We start from the raw sequence: 23944 nt of genomic DNA on the forward strand, positions 1-23944 counted from the left end.
AACAAATTATAATAATCAAGGCAACATTCTTATAGTTAATTTTCAATATATTATCATTTAACACTGGGCACCAAAAACCTTTCCCGGAGTTTGACGTAAACGTCGTCACATCCTCTTCCTTTTCGCAATTTTGAGGGGCCTGAAAGAAACGAAAACAAGGTAGACGTTGCTAAGCTTTCCTGTTTTATCACGTTATTATAGTTGAACCGACATTTGGTGCGATCTATCGAGAGACTGGAGTGAAAACATTAGTCTGCAGATGTTGTTGTCCGGATGCAGCCGTCGGGGCGTACCTCGCTAAGGGAGCGTCTTTAAAGATATGTGCAAGGAAATAAACGTTAAGGTGCGCAGTTGGGTAAGGGGTTGCAATCTGTCTTTAAATTCAGCTATATTAACTGTTTAAATACTCCCAAAACAAATATATTAGAGCATAGACGTGTAGACAGTAAATATTATCATCGATGCTAATGCAGTTACGCTGAATGAGTGGATGTCTAACACAAAATATATCAAGACTTCGGTATCTTTTTAACTTTATTACAAAATAATTTAGCTCGTACAGCATGAGGTACTCTTGTACTGAAATTTGAGATGAGCTTTTGCTGATTTTCTTTGGAACATTTGGTAATTAAGTATAAAAAATAGTGATTTGACTACTTTACTTCCACTCTGTTAAGCAAAAGGGGGTTTGTATTTTTTTTAATCGTTTTTCAACAAAATCAGACAAAAACATTGTCTGAAATACTCTCATCAGGGCATGTGTGATTTCATGTCACTGGCACTTCTTATGTTTCTGTCTGTGCACACAAACAAATAAAATGAAACTGTAAAAGTAAGTGGTGTGTGTTGTGTCTCATGTAACTGCAGTCTACAGTGAAGCAGGAGGGATGTCTGCTGTAGAGGGCAACCATGCACGGCGTGTCTTGTCCTCCCTGAACCAACAGAGGGCAGCAGGGAGGTTTTGTGATGCTGTGCTGAATGTGGGAGATGGGGTCCTTTACCTTGCCCATCACTGCATCCTCACCTGTTTCAGTAAACTGTTCGAGCAGTCCAACTCCAGCACAGAGTTCTGCCTGCAAGGCTGCCCAGGCGACGGCCTGGAGCTGCTCCTGAACTTCGTGTACACCGGAGAGCTTAAACTAGACGTGGACAACTTGGACAAGGTGCAGCAAGCTGCATCCAGCCTGTGTGTACCTGAAGCTCTGGCCCTCTGTCAGCAGTTCAAGGAAAACTCTGTGCACCCTGTGCCTTTAAAGAGGAAAAGAGGCAGACCTAGAAAGTGTGTGTCCGATGCAAAGGCTGTCAAAGAGGAGAACTTGTTTACAGCTGCGACAGATAAGTCCAGCCTTGATACGACTGCAGTCAGTTTTGCCACAGGTGCCACAGCAACTCCTGCCACCACAACACGCTCTGGTCGAGTAGTGAAGGGCCCCAAGCGACTGGTGACTGTTGATGCAAACCCCGCCTCCAACAGCAAAAGGGCTGTGCTTGCAAAAATTGCTGAAGAAAATTTAAACCCAGATCAGCCAGCTGCTGAAACTGAGGTAAAATACACAGGTGTCTTCCTGGATAGGCATCCCAAAAGGGATAGGTGGTGTTTTAGAGGATAAGTTAAGTGACTTTCTTCAATTTGTCTTGTGCTCTTTGCAGGTGACGGATTTGCAGACTGACATACATGACAATGGCGTTTGCAAGGTTACCGGAGAAACAGCAGCAGAAGAGGAAGAGGAAGAAGATGACAATGACGGAGATATTGAGGGCCTTGCTGAAGACACAGATGAAGAGTATTCACCATCTGCTGAGTCCAGTTCCTTAGCTCTGCCCATGTCGATAGCACAGAAACGCAAAGCACAGAGTAAAACAGACAAACACAAGAACGACGATGCTGACTCCAGGAAGGGCCAGGTGAGGTGTCCAACCTGCCACAAATGCTTCAAGAGCAAATACTACCTTAAAGTCCACAACAGGTACAGAGTTCCTCCTGTTTTTTTGGTTTCATTTTTTTCCTGGAATTCCTGTAAAACAGCAGCCACTAATGCGTGTCCTTTGTAGGCGGCATACAGGGGAGAGGCCTTTTGGTTGCCTTAAATGTGGAAAGAGGTACTTCAGAAAGGAGAATCTTTTCTTACATGAGACCAGAGACTGCACCAGGGTGCTGGTGAGTGAGGGAAAATTTCTTGTGTTTTAGCTGTACTCATCATCAGGAAACATCAGTCTTTGTGCTGTTGTAATTCCAGACCTACACCTGTCCGACATGCTCCACGACGTTTAACACAAAAGAGGAGCTGCGGCTGCATGTCGTCTCCCACACAGGAGAAATGCCCCACAAGGTATGTTTTACTCCTAACAAACACAGATGGCAGTAAAGTATAAAAATGCTAAATTTTCAAAATATCTTCATACCTTGGTGTTCTTTTTATATAAAGTGTTCAACATGCAGTGAGCAGTTTATGTACAAGAAGAACTTGACGATGCACATGATGAAGATTCATGGTCATCCCAAACCACATGCAGTGAGTACCTACCGTAAAGTGCATTTTTATTGTTTAACCTGTGATTCAAAACTTACAGTCCTTCCACCACAAGACCTATCATGAGCAAAATCAGCTGTCAACACTGTGGCTAAGGATTTCTGCTTAGAATCTGCAGAGCAACACAGAGGTCAGACAGATTGGCATTTTTACAGAACTCTATTCACAGAACGGGGAGCAGATTCAGTCATACTCTCTAAGGGCTTTTTCTTTCATGGCAAAAACTTAACAAGAAAGCACAGATGGGACTTTAGGGGATTACTACCGTTAGGGCTTTTGAGTAAGTAATAAAAGCCACTTTTGAACCCACAAACATAAGACTGTGGTTTTGAATTAGTTCCAGCTGTTTAGTACCATGAGGAGATGTGGATAAGATTGAGACTTAGAGTTGATGTGGTCATTCTTAAATGAGTGGGATTTAAAGACAAGTCTAAACTGTACACTTTGCATCGAAAATTCCATAGCTGACCAAAAGACTCTTAGAGATAAGTGTTGGAAATACTGAGAAAAACTTCACTTCCCTGATAAATGTTATGGTCACAATGGGATCATCTAAGTTTTATGTTTCGTTTCTAGTGTCCACTGTGCCCCAAAACCTTCTTAACTCGTTCTGAGCTGCATGTGCACGAAGCGGCCAAACATCGAGGTGAAAAGCCATTTGTGTGTGAGGAGTGTGGCCATCGAGCGTCGAGTCGCAATGGCCTGCAGATGCATATCAAAGCCATACACAGGTAGAAGCACGTCTTTATTATTAGTTTCAGTGCTGCTTAAAAAAGGGGCAAAATGTGCCCTCTTAACACGACAAATCCCATTTCTTTGTTTGTTCTGCTCCGCAGGAATGAGCGGCCTTTTGTATGTAACTTATGTGGCCATGCATTCTCCCAGAAGAACAACCTCAACATGCATCTGCGCGTCCACAGCGGCGAGAGGCCTTACCAGTGTCACCTCTGTGGAAAAACCTTCAGGACACAAGGTAACAGCCTCTCGTGGTGGTCAGGTGGCATCTCCAACTTTAGCCAAACAAACTATGAGAGATGAAAGGAAAAACAGAGCAGCTGATGTAGTTTTGCCCGCTTATCAGCAAGGTCAACAGCTGCACGCTCATAACAGTCAAAGATGTGATACAGGTGTTTTTATTTTTCGATGTTACTTAAACTTTCCGATCCTTTTTTTTCTTTAAGTTTTGCAGGTCCATTGCCAACAAACTGCCGTAACTCGTCTTACCACTGTTAGAAAATAAGATGCGCTCTATAACTTCAGGATGATCATGTTTGTAAGTTTTTATCATTGCCACATTTCTAGTTACAAGTATTCCAGCAATATTCGTCAATACAGATGTTTTCTAGTTCTAGTCCACAGTGTAACAACCTTCGACCCAGAAATGTTCATTCAGGAATTGTTTTTTTGTTTTTCATTTTTGGTGGAAGATGAATTATTGCATAAACAACAGACTGAGTTACAGCAGCTGTCTCAGAGCTGCTGCTGTACAATTTCTTTCCTGAGTTGTAAAAAAAAAAAAAAAAGTGTAGAAGAGGAATAAAACGCATCTTGGATGACAGCATCATTTATAGCCGTTAATTTGCTGATGTGACATCTGTATAGTTTGTGTAAACACTGCTCACCTTTTCTTTTTTTTGCATGAAAAGGATTGACTATACTTAGCTAATTTCTGTTTTATTGCTCTTTATATCAAACTTTTGAGGATATCCGTGCAGTGGCCATGTGGATTGCACATTAATCCACCGGGAGGAACACATATCTGCTGCCCTCCAACAGAACAGCTGCTTTACACCACCACCCACTGTGACTTTATTCATAAACGTCACTGAAAAATATGCCAAAACCTGAAAATGTGTCCGCTTGTCAGAAGTCGAGTTAATGCTGGAGCTGTTTGATTGAATCATAGTAGATCTTGCGTGTCTCACTGATTTTACTTCCGACTTCTCCAAAAATAGAACATGTATTTTCAACTTGGAGAGCAAAATATTTAGAGGAGAAAATAAAAACAAAACTCTTTTCCGGAGTCACTTTTTGCCCCCACCAGTTTGTCTCAGCACCCCGAGCAAGCAGACAGAGATAGAGTCTTCTTTTCACTCAATACAGTCTGTGTTTGATTACCAGCCAGTCTGGATAAGCACCAGCGGACACACACGGGCGAGCGTCCCTTCGGCTGTGACGTCTGTGAGCAGCGCTTCACGGAGAAGGGCGCCCTTCTCCGCCACAAGGCCAGCAAGCACGGGGAGGGCCGCCCCCACTGCTGTCACATCTGTGGCAAAACCTTCAAAGGTAAGGTTTCTGTCCTCTGTCTCCATGAGCAAAATGTTGATGAAGAAATATGATCTGGAGTGAATTTGAATTTCTTTTACCCATTACCAGCGAAGGAGCAACTACGCGTCCACCTGCGTCGCCACAAAGGCGTGAGGAAGTTTGAGTGCATCGACTGCGGCTACAAGTTTACTCGACAGGTCGGTTCAAAGACGGCGCTTTCTTGAAATCTAGTCCTCAGAGTGCTCGTTTATTGTGTGGGGGGTGGGGGTTTAAAAGTGAACATAACTTCAGGACTGAAAAGTTCCCACACGTCACCGCTAAAAAAGTGAAATGCTAGGCAAGATATGTAGAGATTAACATAAATATAAGTAGTCACCAGGTTGTTTAGTTGACTAACTGTTAATCTATAAAACATATAATGAAGGTGAAAAATGCTTCACATCCTTCACTTCCTACCGTGGGAGGTCAGATCCTCCAATATTTTGCTGTGTGATAAATGTGAAATACCCAAAGATGTGCTGTGTCTTTATAGTAAAGCAAACCTTCACAATGTATACCCCAGATGGGCCAATCACCAAGAACTTCCCTGTCTTGCATATTTCTGATAATCTTATTTAATTGAACTGAACTGAATGAAACGACACCTCATTAGTCACAAAGGGAAATGAGATTTCTGCATTATGACTTAAAGAAAAGAAAAAAATTAAAGGCGAAAAGGATTAAGATCTGGAGAAGTATAGCAAACAGAAAAGTGTTTAAAGGCTATCGCTGCAGTGCTGTTTTTGAGTTTTTGGTCTCGAGCAGACCAACGCCACGGCCAAAATACTGACCACCGTGTTAGGAAGCGGGGATCAGAGCAAACCTGTCTCGTTTAACTGAACCATGACCAAACCGGATAGTGTCTTTGAATTGCATCTCCAAAATGCAAAGCATTATACACACAGCATCACAATACATTTTTCTGTGCACATTTAGGTTATGTTAACATTTCTGTTCAAAAGATGCACCTCTCAAGAAACTGTAATATCTGTCATATCTGAGAGGACAGAACTGAGGGGGTCTTTGGCATTTGTTCTTGGAGAATAGCGTTAAAACTTTTTTTCTTTTATTGAACAACTGTTTGATTTTTGACTAAACGTTTCTGCTCTACTTCTTATCCTGAATTAATACCACCCCCTGAACTCATCATCACACACTCGCATCTCCTTCAGGCACACTTGCGACGACACATTCAAATCCACAAACGCACCGAGAACTACAACCCGCGGCAGAGGAAACTGAGGAACATCATCGTGCAGGATGTTGGTGGAAGTCCTGCTGAGAACGAAGCCACAAAATTGGTGGAGGTCCAACCGATGGTTTATGAGGCAGAGACAGCCATCGTCCAGGAGTCCACGAACCAGCAGTTGGACTCGCCTTCAGGCCTCGCTTCCAGTTGCATCATGCGAGTAGTGATCGAGTCGCGGGATGCTGTGATCGAGGAGGTGGTGAGCAACCAGAACGTGGGGCACCCTGAGGTGGCGGAGACTTTTTCTGTGCCAGAGGTGTTGCAGCAATCTGAGCTGGTCAGTGAGGCCTACGAGTCCACGATGGACATGGAGCAAATCGTCAAGGATTTATCTGAGAGTAAGACGTGAAGGCTGCACTGCATCTAACGTCACTTCCTTTACTCCTGTTTCTATGCCCGACAGCCACACGTGGCTCCACATGGTCTTAACCTGGGATATTTTTAGCCAGATTGTATGACTTTTTGTAAGTGTAAATGGGGTATAAATTTGCGTTGAGCACTAAATCATGTGGTCTGACTGATCTTAATACAAAGACACAGCAGCAGTTCCAGCTGTTTGAAATAAAAAAGAAGCAAATATCTCTCCCACACTCAGTAGTATGAATGAGCTGCATGCTTGTGAAGGCTTCTGGCTACGGAAAGAATATTTCCTGGCTTGTTTTAATAAACCTGATTTTTATCAACATGACTGGAATAGATATATTTTACTGCTGAAGGATCAAAGGAGACAAATGACATTCACAGCGTCTGTATCATCCAACGCAACAGTCCCGCTCAGGCAGGTAATAGTTCTACTTCATCATCACTGTGGGACTGCATTAACTTGTTTCTAATCTTTTGTCGCTTTAAATGATGTTAATAAAAAAAAACAACATGTCATAGTAGAATTTATATCAGAGCTGCTGGAAGTTAAGGAGACGGTTGCAAGCAGCTAAACGCAATGAATGGAAGTGATTTGAAAACACGGGTCCAGGAGGAGTTCAGAGGAAAGTTAATTTCAGCCAGTTTTATTTGTTATAACTATGGGTCACGCTAACTTTGTATTGTCCAGCTTTGTTGGAGAAAATGGAAAAAATAAAGAAAGAAACCAAATAGGTCCTTCACACTCTCTGCTCCTGCACTTTGGCTTAGTTTTTGTTAAATATAGGACACTTGTTATTCATGTCAGGTTGTATTTACCCAATTTTAGGAGGGTCAGAGTGTTTTTTATGTCTTGATTCTTCTTTTTTTAATGTAGGTGTCATTAATGCTGGGGACATTTCCTCCACCAGCTCTGAAAGGGCCATTTCTGTACACGTCACTTTTCATTGCAAGAATATCAAGAACTGTAAAGCAACAAATTACTTTAAGAGCAGCTTGTTTGACCAATATAAAAAAAACAAAACGTGTCTGATTGATTGAACTAATTTCAACTAATTTTTCTAACAAAGTATGAAGCATCAAACAGCAGGACAGGTCAGCCTCATGTCTACTCTCTTATGGACAATTAACTGGTACGATGTGTTCGTCAGGATTTATTTTATCGTGAAACTGATACTATGTTCATGCCAAAATGTCTCTGAAACAAGAGACACATTAGTTTTGTTTTCTCTTGTCAGTTAGAGATGAGTAGCACAAAACGATAAAACAGCATTTGGCGAATGCATGCACTCACTCAGTGAGTTTTTGGATACATATGATGAGGATCATTACCCTCCTAAAGTGCTGCAGATGTCTTCCTGTACCACTGAAGAGGGTATCAGTCAGACATTGTCAGCATTTGAGAGTTGGTTTTCAGTCCATCTTCATTATCCAGCTACGCCACTGGAAGATTCATCTTATGGGCTGAGAAGAAGTGGCAGCAACACTCCCCACAGAACAGGTAGGGCCAAGTGGGCACGGGGCCGTATAACCTATGCTCAGGTGAACTGTTTCAACATGAACTTTTTACACCTACTTTACTACACCACACCACACTTCTGCCTCGGACCTCCCCCCAGTTCTCTTGACATTTGCCAAATGGTCGGTCTGAACCCGCTACTGGACTCTCAAAGTTTGGCTGCAGCTCTACGAAATGGCAGCACTGGAGGAGAGCGGCTTCTTGCTGGCTTCCTGTTTAACATTTTTAGGTCTGTTACTACCAAAATACTGCAGTTTCGCCATGTGTGGAAAAACATTTGAATGTTGGCTTGTCATCGTCATTTAAATCTTATTGGTGCAGTTCTAAAGCTTTTGCTACACACTCAGTGTAAAGGTTATGTTGACTTGTATGGTCTTTATCTTGGGTGACACACTCCTGCTGTGTACATTAGGTGAGATATTGTCTGTTTAACTCCTCCGGTGCTGCAGGTGGGTGTGTGCTACTGCTGTGGTTGAGGTTTTATTTGTTTTCGAGGGTCTTTTGGCTGGGTTTTCTTTCCCCTTTTTTTTTTTTTTTTTTCAGTTTGTCAACTCCCCTTTCCGTTGCACTCATTTGTACACCCCCCCCCCATACACACACACTTGCATATAACACATACACGCAGAACTCTTCCAGCAGTTTAATTCATGGTAACCATACAGAAAACATTTGAACACTCAACACAAGGTTAAGAGTAAACTGTATTTACAAAACCAATTCAACATCACAAGCCTGTATGAAACTAAGAAAACAATGCTGCACACACAATGTTGAAACACCATTTATGTTAAAGCAAAAATAACTGGACAAAACTGAGATTCTTTTGCACTTCCAGTTGTGACTGTCGCCTCATCAGCTAATGTCACACCTCTACAGCTGATGGGCAAATACTTCACAAGAGAGCAGAGCACAAACGTATCCATAAATAAACACAGAAAACACTCATGAGTAGTTTTTAAAGGAATATTCTTCATGCATATTCAACTGGTGGTTACAAAGTCTGAAGAAGCCCAGTTTCAGGGCCAGGAGTGCAGCTTGATGATCACTAGAAACACTGCAGGCAACCATCCCCAAACTCCGATGACAGAACATTTCTGAGCACGCTCATTTCAACCCCTCGTACTAAGCATTACCACTGTGTGTCTATTTAATGATTGTTGCCATTTTTCTGGAATGTAATTAGATTAATGTGGTTTCTGTCCAAATATCTGAAAATCACAAAGGGGCAGAGCTTTTCAAGGGGGTTCTCCTCTGAAAAAGTGGTGGGGTCTTTTCCTCGTCTAAACCTCACTCGCCTACATATAACTTGAACCCCAAATTTCCTTAAGGCCCGTTAGCCTGCTAGCCTCAAGCCAAAAGGTCTAGTAAGCTTACTTCCTTCTAACCAGATCCATTTCACATTCTCGTTTGTGGTCTTAAGACTTGACAGTCGCTGCCAATTCTTCAGTAAACGGTCTTTGATTCGGTGGACTTCCTCTCAGAGCTTTTAAATTGTGAATAGTCTATGTAACAAAAAATAAAAAATAAACACATGCATTCTTATTATGTAGTAGACTGCCTCATCCACTGTGGAGTTGACTCTGGCAAAAAATTCCAACACAAGAGCTAAATGAAAAACAGCACATGTAAATCTCACCTTTGGGCCAACTGAAGTCATTTTCAGTGTGGTGCCCCTTAAATGGTCACCGAATTAAATGCCACACACTTCAAACAGAAGTGTTTTTAATAGAAATATAGATATAAATTTATATTTGGGCCACATTTAAAAAAAATAAAAATTTTGGAATTAATGACGAAATTAAAGTCAGTGATCAGAACCGTTTAAATAACGTTTAATGTGTCGCCTATAGCATCACATGAACCTTAAATGTAACTGTTGCACTCTCACCTTTTCTGTTTTAAGTAGAACAACCTTTATTACGACTTATTTAATACGACTTTATTCCCGTAATTAATATTAAAAAAAGTTTGTTTTTTAAATGTGGCCCTAATACTCCGTCGTTAAAAAATATATTTTTCCTAATGAGTAGCTGGTGTCCTGCACTATACAATGGTCAAGATGTCCTCAGTTTGGAGAATAAAAAACTAATCTTTACATGTGAGCTAAAATAAAAGCTAATGTGAAAAAGGAGACGAGCACGTTTCACCAACTAAAACAACTCCTTCATAGATGTTTGAGTGAGCAGAATATTGGAGCTTGTTACACCTCGTCACTGCTGCATCAAACAGCTGCTTACTTTGTCAATATCTGCAGAACTTTGTGCTGGAACACGGTCCACCATCCTCTCAGACATGGTTTCAGCTGCAGCCCTGTGTGGCTATATGGGCCATGTCATTCAGAGCCAGTCCAGGTCACTGTTCTGGTGCAGACGTGACGCAGTGTAAAAAGTCACAATACATCGTTTGCTCAAAGTGTTTTGAAATTTCCGACTTAGTTAAGATGACAAAGTCATTGCTCTTCTTGTGGACTTACTAAGCTTTCTTCACATTTCTCCCCACCCACTTGTGGTGCTACAACAAGAACGACCGTCTTGTGCCCCGCGATGCATTTTCCCTTCTAGGCAGAGATGACTGTAAACTGTACATCTTCAACTGCAAACAGGGCCACTCTTCACTGAATTTGTAATCCATATTCGTAAACTCTTGAAGTAAATGGAGTTTCTATGTTTTATCACAATGTCAAAGGGCACAGCTGGAGCCTGGCAGCGGGTCAATAGTATTTCTCCCATTGAGCACGTATAGACTGCACAACAGTGAAACACAGCCAGAATTTAGAAGTCATTGTGTTCCATCTTTAGTTTTGTTCTACACTTTTACTCACTGCATTCACACCAAAGTGTCTGCGGCACTTTTCTGCTCTTCAGCTGAAGAGGGGCAGCAATGAGCCCAGCCCCAGCTGGCACATCATAATGAAGAGAAAACTTGACAAAAGATCCAGAGCTGCATTCCAGGGGCTGTTATCAGACAATATTATAAATTAGTATAGAATTCTGTAACTATTACTACTAGCTGCCCTCTGAAAAATGTCAATCCAAGGTACCACTATAAACTTTTAAATTATTTTTGAGTGATGAATTTAACCATTTTCATTTCTGTTTTAGTCATAAGGAGCTCTCCCAAGTAATCCAAGACAATCCCCTTGGCATCACTGTGATGCTCTAAACATACATGAATAAACTTGATGAGCTATAAATACTCAGAACTGTTCTTAATGACCGCACATAATGACAGGAGAAATTGCCAGGGAGAAGTGAAGCAAGTCCACGTGCAAATAATCGTTTAAGTGGGTTTCAACGTTCATTTGTGGGGAACAGAGGGAGGGGCTCGTGCATGTGAGCCAGCTTCACAAGGACTTTTTTTTTTCTTAAGTGTAGCTGCTGCAAGAGAAACTTTCCCCTGAGGGAGAGGAAAACATCTTCTGCCCGTTCTGAGTGATTTTTACTGCATGACAGCTTCGTAGTCAATCAGATTACAAGGAGCTCCGGCTGGTGTGTACGTCTCTTCTGCGTTAGCTCTGTGATGAGGTCAATTCTCAGAAAACTGAGCAAGAGAGAACAAACTGAGTAACTGTGACTAGCATCTCCTGGTCCAGACTCAGTGCGCTGGGTTCACATCCTGGTTCTGGTTAAGATTGTTGTTGAGATTGTGGAGAGCCTGGTGTCGCTGGTGCCGGTGCAGGTGAATGGCGTTGGACTCGGGTATGTCAGCAGGTTCGAATGCGCTGGACACCAGCGGCATGAACTGACGGAATATGCTGACGCTGCCGTGCCAGAAGGTTGGCTGGGGGAGCCGCCCAGCGAGAGTCCAGGTGCAGGTGGTCGGGTCGTAGGCCTCCACCACATCTGAGAGCTCAAACGTGTTGTCATAACCACCAGACACGTACAGCTTCCCGCCCAGCGCTGCAACGCTGCCTCCAACGTGCACCTGAAAAAATTCATTTAAGTCTTAACAGGAACTACATCAGCTTGTTTTGCATTCTTCAAATTCCAACTCTGTCGAAAGAAAAACTGAAAAATTTATCAGAGATGGAGATTAACAAGTAAAATGAGACAGTGAAACCACCAGAGTGAAAATCACGACTGGTTGCTACACATTTTTTCTCTCCATTAGGTTCAATATGTGCATCATTTCTGCAGTACTGATGACAGCATTTCTTATTTTAATTTTGTGGTACACTGATGTTTGTGTGCCACCTCACAAACACCTGATGTGAAATACAAACCTGGGTCATGGGGCTAATTTTGTCCCACTCGTTCTTTTGGGGATTATAAACATCAACCTCAGCTGAGTCATCCCTGTAAATAGAAAGAGACTCAAGTCAAGTCAGTGTCATAACACCCACTGCTGCACATGTATTCGCGCTCACTTCTGTGATGAAACGTTTCTTTCTGGTCAATCTTCTTCTTAGTATTCAAGCATTTTACATGTAAAGACATCTCAAACCAACCTTCAACATACAATGTGACAAATTTATGAAGCAAATTAAGAAATGGCATTCTGTGATGGTAATAAACTGCCTTAAAATAAACATCCCGTAAGAGCAAGAGCAGAATGCTTGATGAAAGCAAGAGCAGCTGAGTAAACTCTTAGGAACTGGGGAGAAAAGACGATGAGCATTAGGGCACACGTGTGGTCAAACAAGAGAACTGCTGTTTATGGTAATGGTACGGTCCGACGATGCTTCTACTAATCGTTTACCACCTGTGGAAACAGTGACCGAAATCAGCACCACAATGTCAATAAACAGTAGAAGCAGACGTCCCACATGAGAAACCTACATCAGGAAGAGAACAGACGCATTAGGAGCTTAAATTACTCTCTGATACATGCATTTGGATACACTTTTCAATGGATGCCTCAATTCTTTGTTTCTTTCATAAAATACAGGAGTGATTTGCCTATTTGGGTCCCAGGCTATGATTAAGAGGAAAGTGTTTTCTGCCTTAAATCAAAGTTTTCAGGGTTCAAATGGCAAAACATTAGAAACGTCATACTAAATCTTCCAATATTTTCTATTTCATCAGCTTATCATAATATCTATGTCAAATCTTAACAACTACAGCTGTCAAAAAATATTCCTTTTTAAATCATTTATACTTAGAGACTACTGTTTATAGACAGTAAACAGTCATTTGGAGCCAAACGTCTTCCCAAGTACACCCAAAATAAGGCAAAACATACAGATTTAGTTCACATCAGGTAAGAGACTCAAACTAGCCCTCTGCTCACCGGACAAAGTAAATGAGGCTGTTGAGAGTGACAGTTTTTGGAGTGAAGGACCACGGAGGCAGCTGTCCACAGTTGACCATAGTCCAGCGGTTGGTGTCTGCGTCGTAGCTCTGGATGGCCATGGTGTCCTCTCCAGTGAGAGAGCCTATGGCATACAGGCGTCCGCTGCACGCCGTGGTGGAGCAGTTATCCATGGGATGCAGCATGACGGGCAAGGACTCCCAGCAGTCCAACGCATGATCGTAGCGCTCGGTGCTGTCCAACGCTACCACATACAGCTGGCTTTTCAGCACGCAGGAACTGTGGTATTCACGGGCCTTCAACATGGGCGACACCTCTGTCCACTCGTTCACGCTGGACTTGTAGCGCCACACGCCGTCATAGAGTCGAGAGCCATCAGAGCCACCTAGAGGAAACAGACATATTTACTTGCTGTTAATCAACGAAATTCAGACACCCTGGCAGAAGACTACAGTTGTCTGCATCCAGGCTGTCCTCACTAATGCAGTGTTAAATGTGGTTATTGGGAGCAAGGCAATGGCCACAGAGCAGATTTATGGGCTTAAACTTGTCTCAAAAATAACTGCAAATGCATAGAGGGTGAGCTACAAATATGCCTTGAGTTGCACACGTGTTTTGCTGTCTACAAATTTCCTATTTGTAACTTGTGTGTTGGTTTCTATCATTTTCCATTTGTAAAACAAAAAGCCATTTGTGAAAATTAAAATTCTGTTCCAAGCAACGCCAGCCCCCTTCACTCTCCAAAAAATAAAAAAGCTGCATTGCAATTAGCTACCACTTCCTCTGGTTTAAATAGCCTATTTATATCATTTTATTCTATATTCTATTTATTATAAAATTGTGTTGCCTGTGCATTAGAAAAGCCTGTCTTTGTGGTGTTTTATTTAATTTACTGGTGTATAGTTATAGTTCTAAGATTTTCTATTAAAATAAAGTCAATAAGGACATTTTTTGTGTTCCTTTTTCATTTAAAAAAGGATCTAAAAGTATCGAAATACATGTTGGTATCGATAACGGTACCAAAATTGTGGTATTGTGACAAGATTAGATTTCCCTGGCTGACTAACAAGGGTACAACTAAAACACTTGGGCTGGTGTTATTTATGATAGCTTTTAAGTAACATCACCAGATTTATAACCAACCATGATAAGAACAAATACAAACAAATTACAGTTGTGAGTGCAATTCTGAAAATGACTTACTCTCACAGCAAATAAATAACTCCAGCAGCTGAAATATTAATTCAAAGAATCAAGCCTTACAAAAACTAAATCTGCCTGCCACCATGATGCAATCATATGCTGCTGTTCTTTCTGTCACCGAGGCAGTGAGCTAACACCACTAATTTTATGGACCACCATCAGCATCTTTCAGGAGTGAAAGTCTGATGCCATTTCTAATGGGAAACACTGTTTTCAGACAAGACAAGTCCACCAATAACGACGATGATGACGAAGATAACACCACTGCTGTCCTGGCAGCACACCGTGTCCTTCCTGGTTCTCACACAGTCAGTAGCCAAGGAGCCCGGATCTTTTTTTATACACAGTCCCTGACAGCCGTTTCACAGGAAGAAGGAAGAAATGGGAATCTGTGCACTGCAGGTTTCACACAAAGGTGAACATAAACACGGCTAATGTAACGGCTGAACCCTGTCAGTTAAGTGGGAAACCGGAGACTGAACTCTACCTTCAAAAATATAGAAGAATGTGAACAGATACTTTTCCTTTGTATTTAATTTATGAATAGAAACCAATAGTCTGAACAGAACCAAATGATTCTTAACTGCAACTAAATAGTCGACTAGTCATCGATTATTGAAATGACTAATCGGTTAATTACTAATTAAAACAATTAAAACTGAAAAAGGATACATTCAAGCCATATTTCATCTTGACTTTTAACATTAACTGAAAATGCTAATAAGATTGTGGCTGTAATGCACCAACAGTCAAATCAATACCAAAAAGTGAACAAGTGAAAAAGAATACAGCCTGGTTGTAACTTTGGACTGTGAAGTTGAATGATACAATTTTAATGTTCCACTTTAATGTTAAAATCCAAGACAACTCAGCCTTTTTATAGCTAGCAGGCTACGCTAACAAGCTCTTACCATGGTGAGTCCGCGTCTCCCAGAGCTCCAACCTGCTTCCTCTTCAAACGTTCATGCATGACAGACGTGTTCCCGTGATACGTGAGGTCGGCTTTACAAAACTTGCAGGTAAGCTATTTTTTCTGGGTGTTGAGGGTGACATGCTCCCAGACCCTGGACACTTTTGGATGAGAGGACGATAATTCAGCCGCAGTCATTTCACCATGTTTATACAGGTCATCTCCCGCTATTATTTACCGTAACGCGCATGCGTCTCTAAGCAGAGATATTTAGGAAGTAAGATGACTCACTCCGTACGAAAACTCATGTTCAGCTCGACAGCGTGAAAAAGACGTGCGATGACTTAACCGACAATTAAATACGTCGGCGACTAATTATGTTATCGATTTTTGTCGACAATGTCGACTAATCTTTGCACCCTTAACTTACTTAACTACTTAACTTATACAAAAATTGCCAGGTGAAATGTGACCCTTTCACAGGGTTCTCAATGTTTTAGCCTCTGACTACTGTAGTAAATATGGAATGGGGTTGAGGAATGGACCCCCTAAAAAACAAGTTCCTGTAAAAAGGCTCCTGTGATAGAAATGCAGCTCAAGAATTTTGAGTAAGACCTTTACATATATTTAGACTTTTTTTTTTTTTTGGCTTTGGAAGTCAAATGCAGCTTAATGATTAAAAAATAAATAAATAAAAAAAAGGCTTTGTATTTCTTTAAACGACTTACCTGTGACATACATGTCGTTTCCGAGGGCAGCTATACTGTAACCTCCTCCAAGGTGATCAGGGAATTCAGCCAGGTAGCGCCACTGTCCAGTCTGAGGGTTGTAACAGTCCACTGTGACCAGCTCGTCACAGTCCTGGTCGCAGCCTCCAACCACCACCAGGATTTCTGCCAGTCCCGTGGAAGGTCGCGGCCGCATGCGGTGGCAGGGCCTGTCATGGCGGTCATACTCGCAGGACTGGAAGCTACGGGCTTCATTCACCATGCGGAGGCAAGTGGGTGAAAGGTAGACGAGCGGGTCGCTCTCCACGTGGGCCAACAGAAAGAATCTCCTGACGAATGGAAGTCGGACCTGCTGGAGGAGCTCAGGCCAGTAGTGCAGTCGACGCTGAAGATCCGCCTTCACCCAGCGCACCGCGATTTGATAAACCGTCTCCTCCTTGTCGACGCAAAGCTCATCATCTGAGACAAACTCAAGGAGGCGCTTCCATGGCAACCGTTCAAATTCTGTCCCTTTAGCAAGCTCCATTATGTTTTTCAGGACAAAGCGGCGTGCACTGACTGCCAGCTCTCTGCAAGCATAGGCCTCTGCAAAGTCCTGGATCTCTAAGCAGTTGGAAACATCCAGTCGCTGCTCCAGAAAAGCACAGCAGGCCTCTTTGACCGAGGGGAACTGAAACAAATCAGCTGTCTTCAGCAACAGGTCCACGTTATCTTGAGTGACAGTGACCCGTCCAGTGTAGCAGAAGTCCACCAGTAGGCCTAAAAGCTCAGACGACACCTCGTGTAGCACCACTCGGTCCATGACGCTCTCCCTCAGGGTTCCTGTGAACATAGCCCGGAAGTAGGTGCTGGCGGCAGCCAACACCGTGCGGTGGCAGTGGAACTCGCGGCCCTCGGCACACAAAGTCACATCGAAAAACTTCCGTTCAGCGCGTAGCTCATGGATTCCCCGCAGCAGGTTGAAGGCGTGGGCCGTGTCAAAAAAAGGAAGTGTTGACGGCTGCGTCTGCAGGACGGGCTTCTCCATCTCTCCTCTCTGTGGGTGCTTCCTGTGGTCGGGTTCAGAATGCTGTTTTCATCTGAAAGAAATAAACATCGAAAATGGATATTAAACTCAAACCAGGTTTACCACGAGGTCGGCAAAAATCTTCATCAAAAATTTAAATCTAAATGATTCTGTTGGTCTATCAGTTATTTGGTCCATGGAATACAAAATACAGAATTGTGCGAGATGACTTTTTTTAATTATCCTGTCTGATTTTTTTCAGCTGCTTGTTTTCAAACACAACATCCAAAAACACTCAGTTTTCATAAACCAAAGAAAAGGAGACCTAGTCTCACAACCCCCAGTCTGGAACAAAAAATAAATAAATAAATTAGTTTATTTGCAGAAAAAATAAATAAATAAAATTAAAAAAATTGCCACAGATTCACTTTCAGTGAACTGACAAGTCACATCTTTTATAGCTTGGATGCCACGGTCAAACATGATGCCACAAATGGTCAAATTATTCAATGCCTAGTTTTCCATCCTGCTATGAATGGCTGCAATGTTAAAAAAAACATCCAAACAATGAAATTAAATACCCAGAGTCAAACACAACCAAATTAATTACGTCAAACCAAGCAGCCATGTAACACATCACTGACTCAATAAAAAAAGCCTGTGCTGTTTTTTTCCTCCTACCTGACGAGCTCCTCCAGGCGCGTTTAACAAGCAAAGTGACAGAGTCCAACAGTCGAGAATATACGACAGTGAAGCTCAGCACGGCTGCGGTGAATCCCACCAACTCCTTAGCTGTGTTTAAGAAAGAGAGCTCGCTTGTGGTCTGGAGCTATAAATACACCAGCAGTGTCCATTTCCAGACAGGGGTGGGGGATGGATTTTGGGGAGAACACCTACCATGCTGTGAGCCGACGCTTCTCCGCCCACCCTTCCATCCACCAACAACCCAAAACCACTCATGTGTGGTGAGTCATTTCTGAATCACCAGAAATCTGTTAGCAAAGCACCAGAGGCACACATCCACATCCTAATCATGGGATCCAAACACTTCTTCTGCTCAAGTGTAAAAAAAACTAGAAACAACCTACTTTATAAAAAGTGATTCTTCAAACAACAGTAAAAAAATAAAGAAATCTTAGGATGGTGGTGCGGGCACAAAGTAAAATATCTAAACAACTCCCAGCCTCGACATGAAAAGTGCTTGATTACGAAAATAAGCGTGCGTCGTCAACCCCCCCCAAACTCAACTCAAAATACACAGGTATCTGCTTACAGTGATTTGTTTAAAGGTTGTTATAAAGCCCCTGATCCTCTGGCCAAAGGACAGCATGCATTCCACACCAGCGTTCAACAACCCAGCAGACCAAATAGCTGCTGATTTCCCGAAGGACACGCAGAGCCTCACAGTCCAGACCTGCGATAATTCTTTATATCTGAATCATTTTATGCCCTTAAAAGATTTTTACGACTTCAAAGAAATCTGTTTGCAGCGGACAGGCTGAGAATCAGTGCTGCTTTAATCTTCGGGTTCTCGTGCTGCATAAAGTGATCAAACAGGCATGATTTTGTAGTGGACATCGCTTCATGGTCTCTGTAAACACTGACAGAAACCACAAACTACACCCACATATGCAAGGTAGAGCTCTACTGTGTCGACAAAAAGCCAGGTATCAAAGAAGACCCCAAAATACTGCTACCTCCTCACGACAAAGCTCACTCAAGATGGACCGAGATGAAGTGGAAAACTCCTGTGGTCTGACAGTTTCAAAATTTCAATTCTTTTTTTTTTTTTTTAATAAGTCCTTTAATCAGTGCACACCTCCAAAGGCCAGCATCTGCGATGGTGTGGGACCATTAGTGTGCACGGCATGGGCAATGTGCACATATCTGAGGATTCAATTCAAGTATCAAACTATCTTTAGAAATGCATGCTGCCCTCCAGACAATGCGGTTTTCAGGGAGGGATTTGCTTATTTTCAGGAAGACAATGTCAAACCACATACTGCATGAGGTACAACAGCACAGTTCTGTGGTCACCGAGTCACTCACCAAAAAGGAGCCCCCAAAATATTGAACAGCTTAAATCCTATAAGCCAAATGCTCCGCACACACACACGTATATATATATATATATATATATATATATATATATCTATATCAACTTTTTAACCTTATCTAATGAGTTTAAAAAACACTTTCCACTGTGTTTCTTATAACCTCACTCTCTTAGTTGATATTTGCAGCTGTTTATTCTGCAATCACACACCAACGAGCATATCATGGCCAATGTGGGCTTCAGTGTCTTGCCCAAGGACACTTCAGCTTGTGGAGCAGGAGCTGGATCATGAGTTACTCCCTCGCTAAGCTGTTTCAACACTTGTGCTTATGCTTTACACAAGTGTTGAAACAACCGGAAAGGGAAAGAAAAAAAAACATTACTTTCAAAACAAGGGTTTTCCTCAGTTAAAAAACAGTTGCAGAGCGTCGTTTAAAAAAATGAGATGTGCTGCAACACAGTGGTAAACATGCCTGTTAATTTAAAAAAAACAAAAACTAATTTATCAGGTTTGAAATTTCAAACCTCATCTTTGTACTGTTGTTCATTAACTACAGGGAAGAGATCATTTGCAATGACTGCATTCTGTTATTCAAACAACTTCTCAAACACACAACTTTTTCTGAAGCAGGGTTGTACAAATGAACAGCTAAGAGACTCATACTCTCAAAAGGGGGAGGAAGAAGGCGAGGAGGAGGGAAAACAATCTCACTGCTATGTCAGAGGAGCACAGAGAGACCAGTGTAGCAGCAGAGGTATGACGGCACCTACACACAGGCTACATGAGTGGAAGGAACTCAATTCCCCCTTTCTTCATGTAGCATAACGGTATTAGTCAGTCTGCCCCTGACGGTGAACTCATGACCTGCAAATCCGGCCAGAGGGGAAGCAAAAAGGGGCCGCGCCGTTCGTCTGGGCACCCGAACGCAGTGTGGTTCGTGTGTGATATTTTCTCTTTCTTGAAACTTTTGACATTCAATTAACCTGCTGCATTCAATCAGAGTTCAAACATCTTCACACAGGTTCAACAGCAGCCCTGTGAGGTTCTGCTGTACAGCTCTCCTTGCAGCAAAATGTACCAACAGCAACATATGGAGCAGATAGCACACTTTCCCCATATTCCCTGTCTGATTTCAGGCTGGCTGGACCCCAACACTTGCAAATCAACATCAAACACTGAGTAAAAATTAAACAGTTTAGCAGATAATTGAACCAAAATAATTTCATCTAGCCATGAAAAAAATCTATCTATCCATCAAAACCAAGAATGTCAGCTTTAGCACGACAATAAAAGTCAGGGTATCATAAGCAATTCACTGAAACGCTGCAGAGACATTACAGCCTCCAGAGAAGTGTTAAAGTGGCCGTGCAACGTCTATTTCTTTCAATGACACTGTTGCCTCTTACTGGTGCATCAGTGCAATTACCACCAAACTTCACACTTTTTAATGCCATGTTAAATGTAATTGTAAAAAGAATATTACAGAACGGATTTAAAGTACAGCCGTTGTCTTTTCTGAAGCAAATTACTGTGTAGCCTAATCAGTATTGTTTGATAGGGGAAACAAACATTAATGAGAGCATTGTTACAGGAGCTGTTAGTATCAAAATATAAGAGCACACAATGGTTTGGCTCCTGCCTCAGAACTATACAGTGGACAAAGACATCCCTCAACACATGGGAAGTGGAACACCCATGTTTTCATATCAGGTCCTTACAGGTTGAATTACCTCCTAATCCCACTCGAACTAATTAAAAAAGATAAAGTGCCTCTGGTTACTAAACCGTCTTTTTGTATCATACAAATTCAACCGGAGAGCAATTAACAGTAGTATATCCCACTTCACCTTTAAAGAGAGCAGAAGCTGGCATATGGCTTTGTAAACAGGCCCTGTGAACTGCACAGAGAAACCAATTTGTCTGCTCAGTTTCATTAAAATGAGGTCTACACTCCTGCTGTTAGAAAGACGCCTTATTTGTATTATCATTACAACATTTTACAAAATACTTTCCTATCAGGGAAATTTGCCAGGCAGATCTGACAACAGACCTCACTGTTGTGCTGGCTCTCTTTGCATGTACTCAGCCGATAACCAATCATAGCCAGTTAAACCAAAAACCATCAGATTCTGATCACCATCTCAAGATGACACCTAAAACTTCAGAAGGCAGACCTGAACAGCTCCGTCAAGCACAATCCACCTACACAACAATATTCTACTTCTATGGAGGTGGCCACATCTCGGTAAGATCCAAAAGAAAATGAACGGCTTAGTCTAAAGTGCAAAAGTATAATTCAAACACTTCAAAGCTATATTCAAAGCTTTTCAAAGCATTTCAAGATGTGCAGGTTCCTTTCATTTGATACTTTTTTGGCTTCTGTTCAGTTTGGGCTACTCTGAACAACAAAGTCATTGGTGCTGAACAGAAAGGCAAAGGAAAGGTTTCACTGTACACATCCATCCATTAACATGTTGATATAGTATTGACGTGTGGCTGGTGTGGTCGGACTAAGCACCTGACAGGCTACGAACCACACAAAGACAGCTGCTCTGACTGCTGAGGCTGAGGTGACATGAATCCCCACTCCTCCACAGACGAGCCCGTCCTGCCCTTAAAAAGGCAAACACGCCACACTCACCTCATTCCCTACTAAGGAAGGCCAGTGCAAGGCTACCAGAAGCAACACTCAGATAAGACGTATGAGGGTGAATATATTACTGCTATGTTGATGCAGCAGCTTCTCATATAAATGGTGCGTTGTAGAGCTGATTGTGCACTCATACGATGGACTATTTTCAGCACAAATAAGTGATCTAGTGAACTATGTTTATGAAGGAGTCTGCTCAGAGACAATTAGTTGTTCTGTTTGAAGGATTTTAGAGCATATTTCCCACAAGCAAATGTGTCCATCTAATGGTTGGTCAGACAAATGATTTTACTGCCAGTTCACAGTTAATAAGCAGGAAAGTAAAACAAAGAGCTAAACAGTTCCTTTCAATTTCCATCATTTTTGATAATGCAGCTGGGGACTGAATCACTCCTGCAAGTAGAAACTCAATGGAGAGGGCCAGGGTTGTCTGCTCATGCTTCAGAGTTCCAGAGTTTTGGAAAGACACTTTCTTTGAGGTAATAGATACACCCAAATTCCAAATGTGGCTGCTCTCGTTCACATATTTGATTTCTTCTGTCCTCAGACAACTGTAACACAAAAAAAACAGTCTCTTTGCTCTAATAAAATCCTAATTTCATAACCGCAGCATCATCTAACAAAATCGCCCTCCAAGTAACTTAAAGGCTACGTCTGTGCAGTCAGTTCAGCTATAATTACATGTACGGTGATCTCCCACAGAGAAAGGTGGAAGCGGCAGAATGTTTTCACACAGCGTTGTGGCATCAGAATGATTTCTCGACTCAACTGTGCATGTAGGCACTCTAACTTAACTGTGTTCACAATAATCTAACTGTTAACCTTAAATTTAATGGGAAAATAGTTTGATTGTGGTGTTTTTATCATGAGTGTACAGAATATGTCATTCATATCCCCATTCATATGTGTTAAAGAGCATAGCCTTCTTCAAGTTCATGTGATGTTGTTTATATAGCAGTATCTTATTCTGAGTACTTTATTGTGTTGATATCAGAATGTTACTTTTCATTTAAATGGCATCAAGGTCTGATTTTTCAAATCAGATAAGCGGATACATCTGCTTCATTGCAATAGTTATGGCTAACTATATTGATTAGGATTGTACATGTAAAACATGGCCAGATTTCCAGATATGATGTACTGTTAAAGTCTTAACTCCTCAACAATTACAAGGCCCCAAACACAAGACATCATTTGTGAGCAGAGAGGCTTTAGTCTTCAATTACTTTGAAAAAACATCAAACGTATCACTGCTCCACCCCCTCGGTCGTGATAATATTCAAATATATAAGCGAAAGCCTTTGTGCAGCACTAGGCCAAAAGCTCCACAAATGTGTCAGTACCAGTAAACACAACACAGCACAGCACAGCATGATGTGACAAAAAATAGTTCGCAACTTCTGTACAGCTTTTTTCGTTTCATAATGCCTGCTAAAATGCAGTGAATGATTCTTTTTTTTTTTTTTTTTAAATTAGTCTTGAGTTTATTGTAACGTGTGAATTGCCAGCAAACATAAAAGTAGAGACATATTGATACGCACGTAACGTTATTTTCCATTTAGACATAACGTTTCAGCTAATGTCCAACTGTCCCCCGCTTGGAGCGAACAACAACGCTCAAAATCAGGCCAACTTGGTGTTAGAAAACTTACCGAAGCGCGTCCTCGTCGGATGGTGACGACTCTAAAGAGTAAACAGGGTGAAGATGTTCCAAATCGAGCCGGACTTAAAGTTTGACGCCTTGGCTGCTCGGGCCTCCTCAGCGCCATGACAGCCGAAATGCTGCCTTCGAGTGCCCGCGGAAATATGAGTATCAGACTAACTTTCGCGAGTTCCCAGTAAATATTTTTTACGGAAGCGTATTGCATTCACTTGAAAAAAAATCCGTTTTTTCCGAGTAACTTATTTTTTGTTTTGTTTTTCGGGGTAAATATTTCTGTTTTTCCGAGTAATTTATTTTTTGTTTTGTTTGTCGGGGTCATTTTAATTCTCCCCATAATCACTTTCTTCAATTCATTCCTTTATCGAGAGTCCGATTTAACCGGAGCAAACACACTGGCTTGTTTAATTTTAACCAAGTTTTACTTTGATCTGGGTTTAACAACCCCAATTCGTGTGTCTCGTAGTAGCCTCCCACACTAACATCCTCATCAACTTGTGCTTCCTGAAAGTTA

General features: G+C 41.9%; 2 protein-coding genes across 6 annotated transcripts; one reads left to right on the forward strand and one right to left on the reverse strand.

The window, feature by feature from the left end:
- The first annotated feature begins 26 nt into the window (after positions 1-26).
- On the forward strand, positions 27-7259 carry zbtb48 (zinc finger and BTB domain containing 48). Of its 3 annotated transcripts, none has more exons than XM_072366832.1 (11): positions 27-355; positions 868-1544; positions 1651-1967; positions 2053-2158; positions 2238-2330; positions 2427-2513; positions 3108-3262; positions 3368-3504; positions 4653-4817; positions 4908-4996; positions 6011-7259. In XM_072366832.1, the coding sequence occupies exons 2-11, from the start codon at positions 888-890 to the stop codon at positions 6434-6436; spliced, it is 2232 nt and encodes a 743-aa protein (XP_072222933.1). In that variant the 5' UTR covers positions 27-355; positions 868-887; the 3' UTR covers positions 6437-7259. The 3 variants fall into 3 exon arrangements, with proteins under 3 accessions (XP_072222933.1, XP_072222934.1, XP_072222935.1); XM_072366833.1 differs by having other exon boundaries at positions 27-343; XM_072366834.1 differs by having other exon boundaries at positions 27-165.
- Positions 7260-8594: 1335 nt separating this feature from the next.
- On the reverse strand, positions 8595-23565 carry klhl21 (kelch-like family member 21). 3 transcript variants are annotated; one of them, XM_072367276.1, is made up of 5 exons: positions 23423-23565; positions 16058-17136; positions 13196-13601; positions 12189-12261; positions 8595-11890 (listed from the first exon to the last, which is right to left on the reverse strand). In XM_072367276.1, exons 2-5 carry the CDS (start codon positions 17082-17084, stop codon positions 11561-11563), a joined length of 1836 nt encoding a protein of 611 aa, XP_072223377.1. In that variant the 5' UTR covers positions 17085-17136; positions 23423-23565; the 3' UTR covers positions 8595-11560. The 3 variants fall into 3 exon arrangements, with proteins under 3 accessions (XP_072223377.1, XP_072223378.1, XP_072223379.1); XM_072367277.1 differs by lacking the exon at positions 23423-23565 and adding an exon at positions 18337-18476; XM_072367278.1 differs by lacking the exon at positions 23423-23565 and adding an exon at positions 17745-17862.
- Positions 23566-23944: the final 379 nt, after the last annotated feature.

The sequence above is a fragment of the Leuresthes tenuis genome, unplaced genomic scaffold, assembly GCF_036924035.1.
Source record: "Leuresthes tenuis unplaced genomic scaffold, fLeuTen1.0.hap1 SCAF_16, whole genome shotgun sequence".
NCBI lineage: Eukaryota > Metazoa > Chordata > Actinopteri > Atheriniformes > Atherinopsidae > Leuresthes > Leuresthes tenuis.

Bases quoted from the DNA above. Each gene is read 5' to 3' on its own strand.
- zbtb48 (XM_072366832.1), top strand. From the start codon at position 888: ATGTCTGCTGTAGAGGGCAACCATGCACGGCGTGTCTTGTCCTCCCTG. The intron at 1,545-1,650 runs GTAAAATACACA...TGCTCTTTGCAG, and splicing joins AGCCAGCTGCTGAAACTGAG to GTGACGGATTTGCAGACTGA. The intron at 4,997-6,010 runs GTCGGTTCAAAG...CATCTCCTTCAG, and splicing joins GCTACAAGTTTACTCGACAG to GCACACTTGCGACGACACAT.
- klhl21 (XM_072367276.1), bottom strand. From the start codon at position 17,084: ATGGAGAAGCCCGTCCTGCAGACGCAGCCGTCAACACTTCCTTTTTTT. The intron at 13,602-16,057 runs GTAAGTCGTTTA...TGTTTCCTCTAG, and splicing joins AAACGACATGTATGTCACAG to GTGGCTCTGATGGCTCTCGA. The intron at 11,891-12,188 runs GTTTGTATTTCA...GAATTTTTTCAG, and splicing joins AAATTAGCCCCATGACCCAG to GTGCACGTTGGAGGCAGCGT.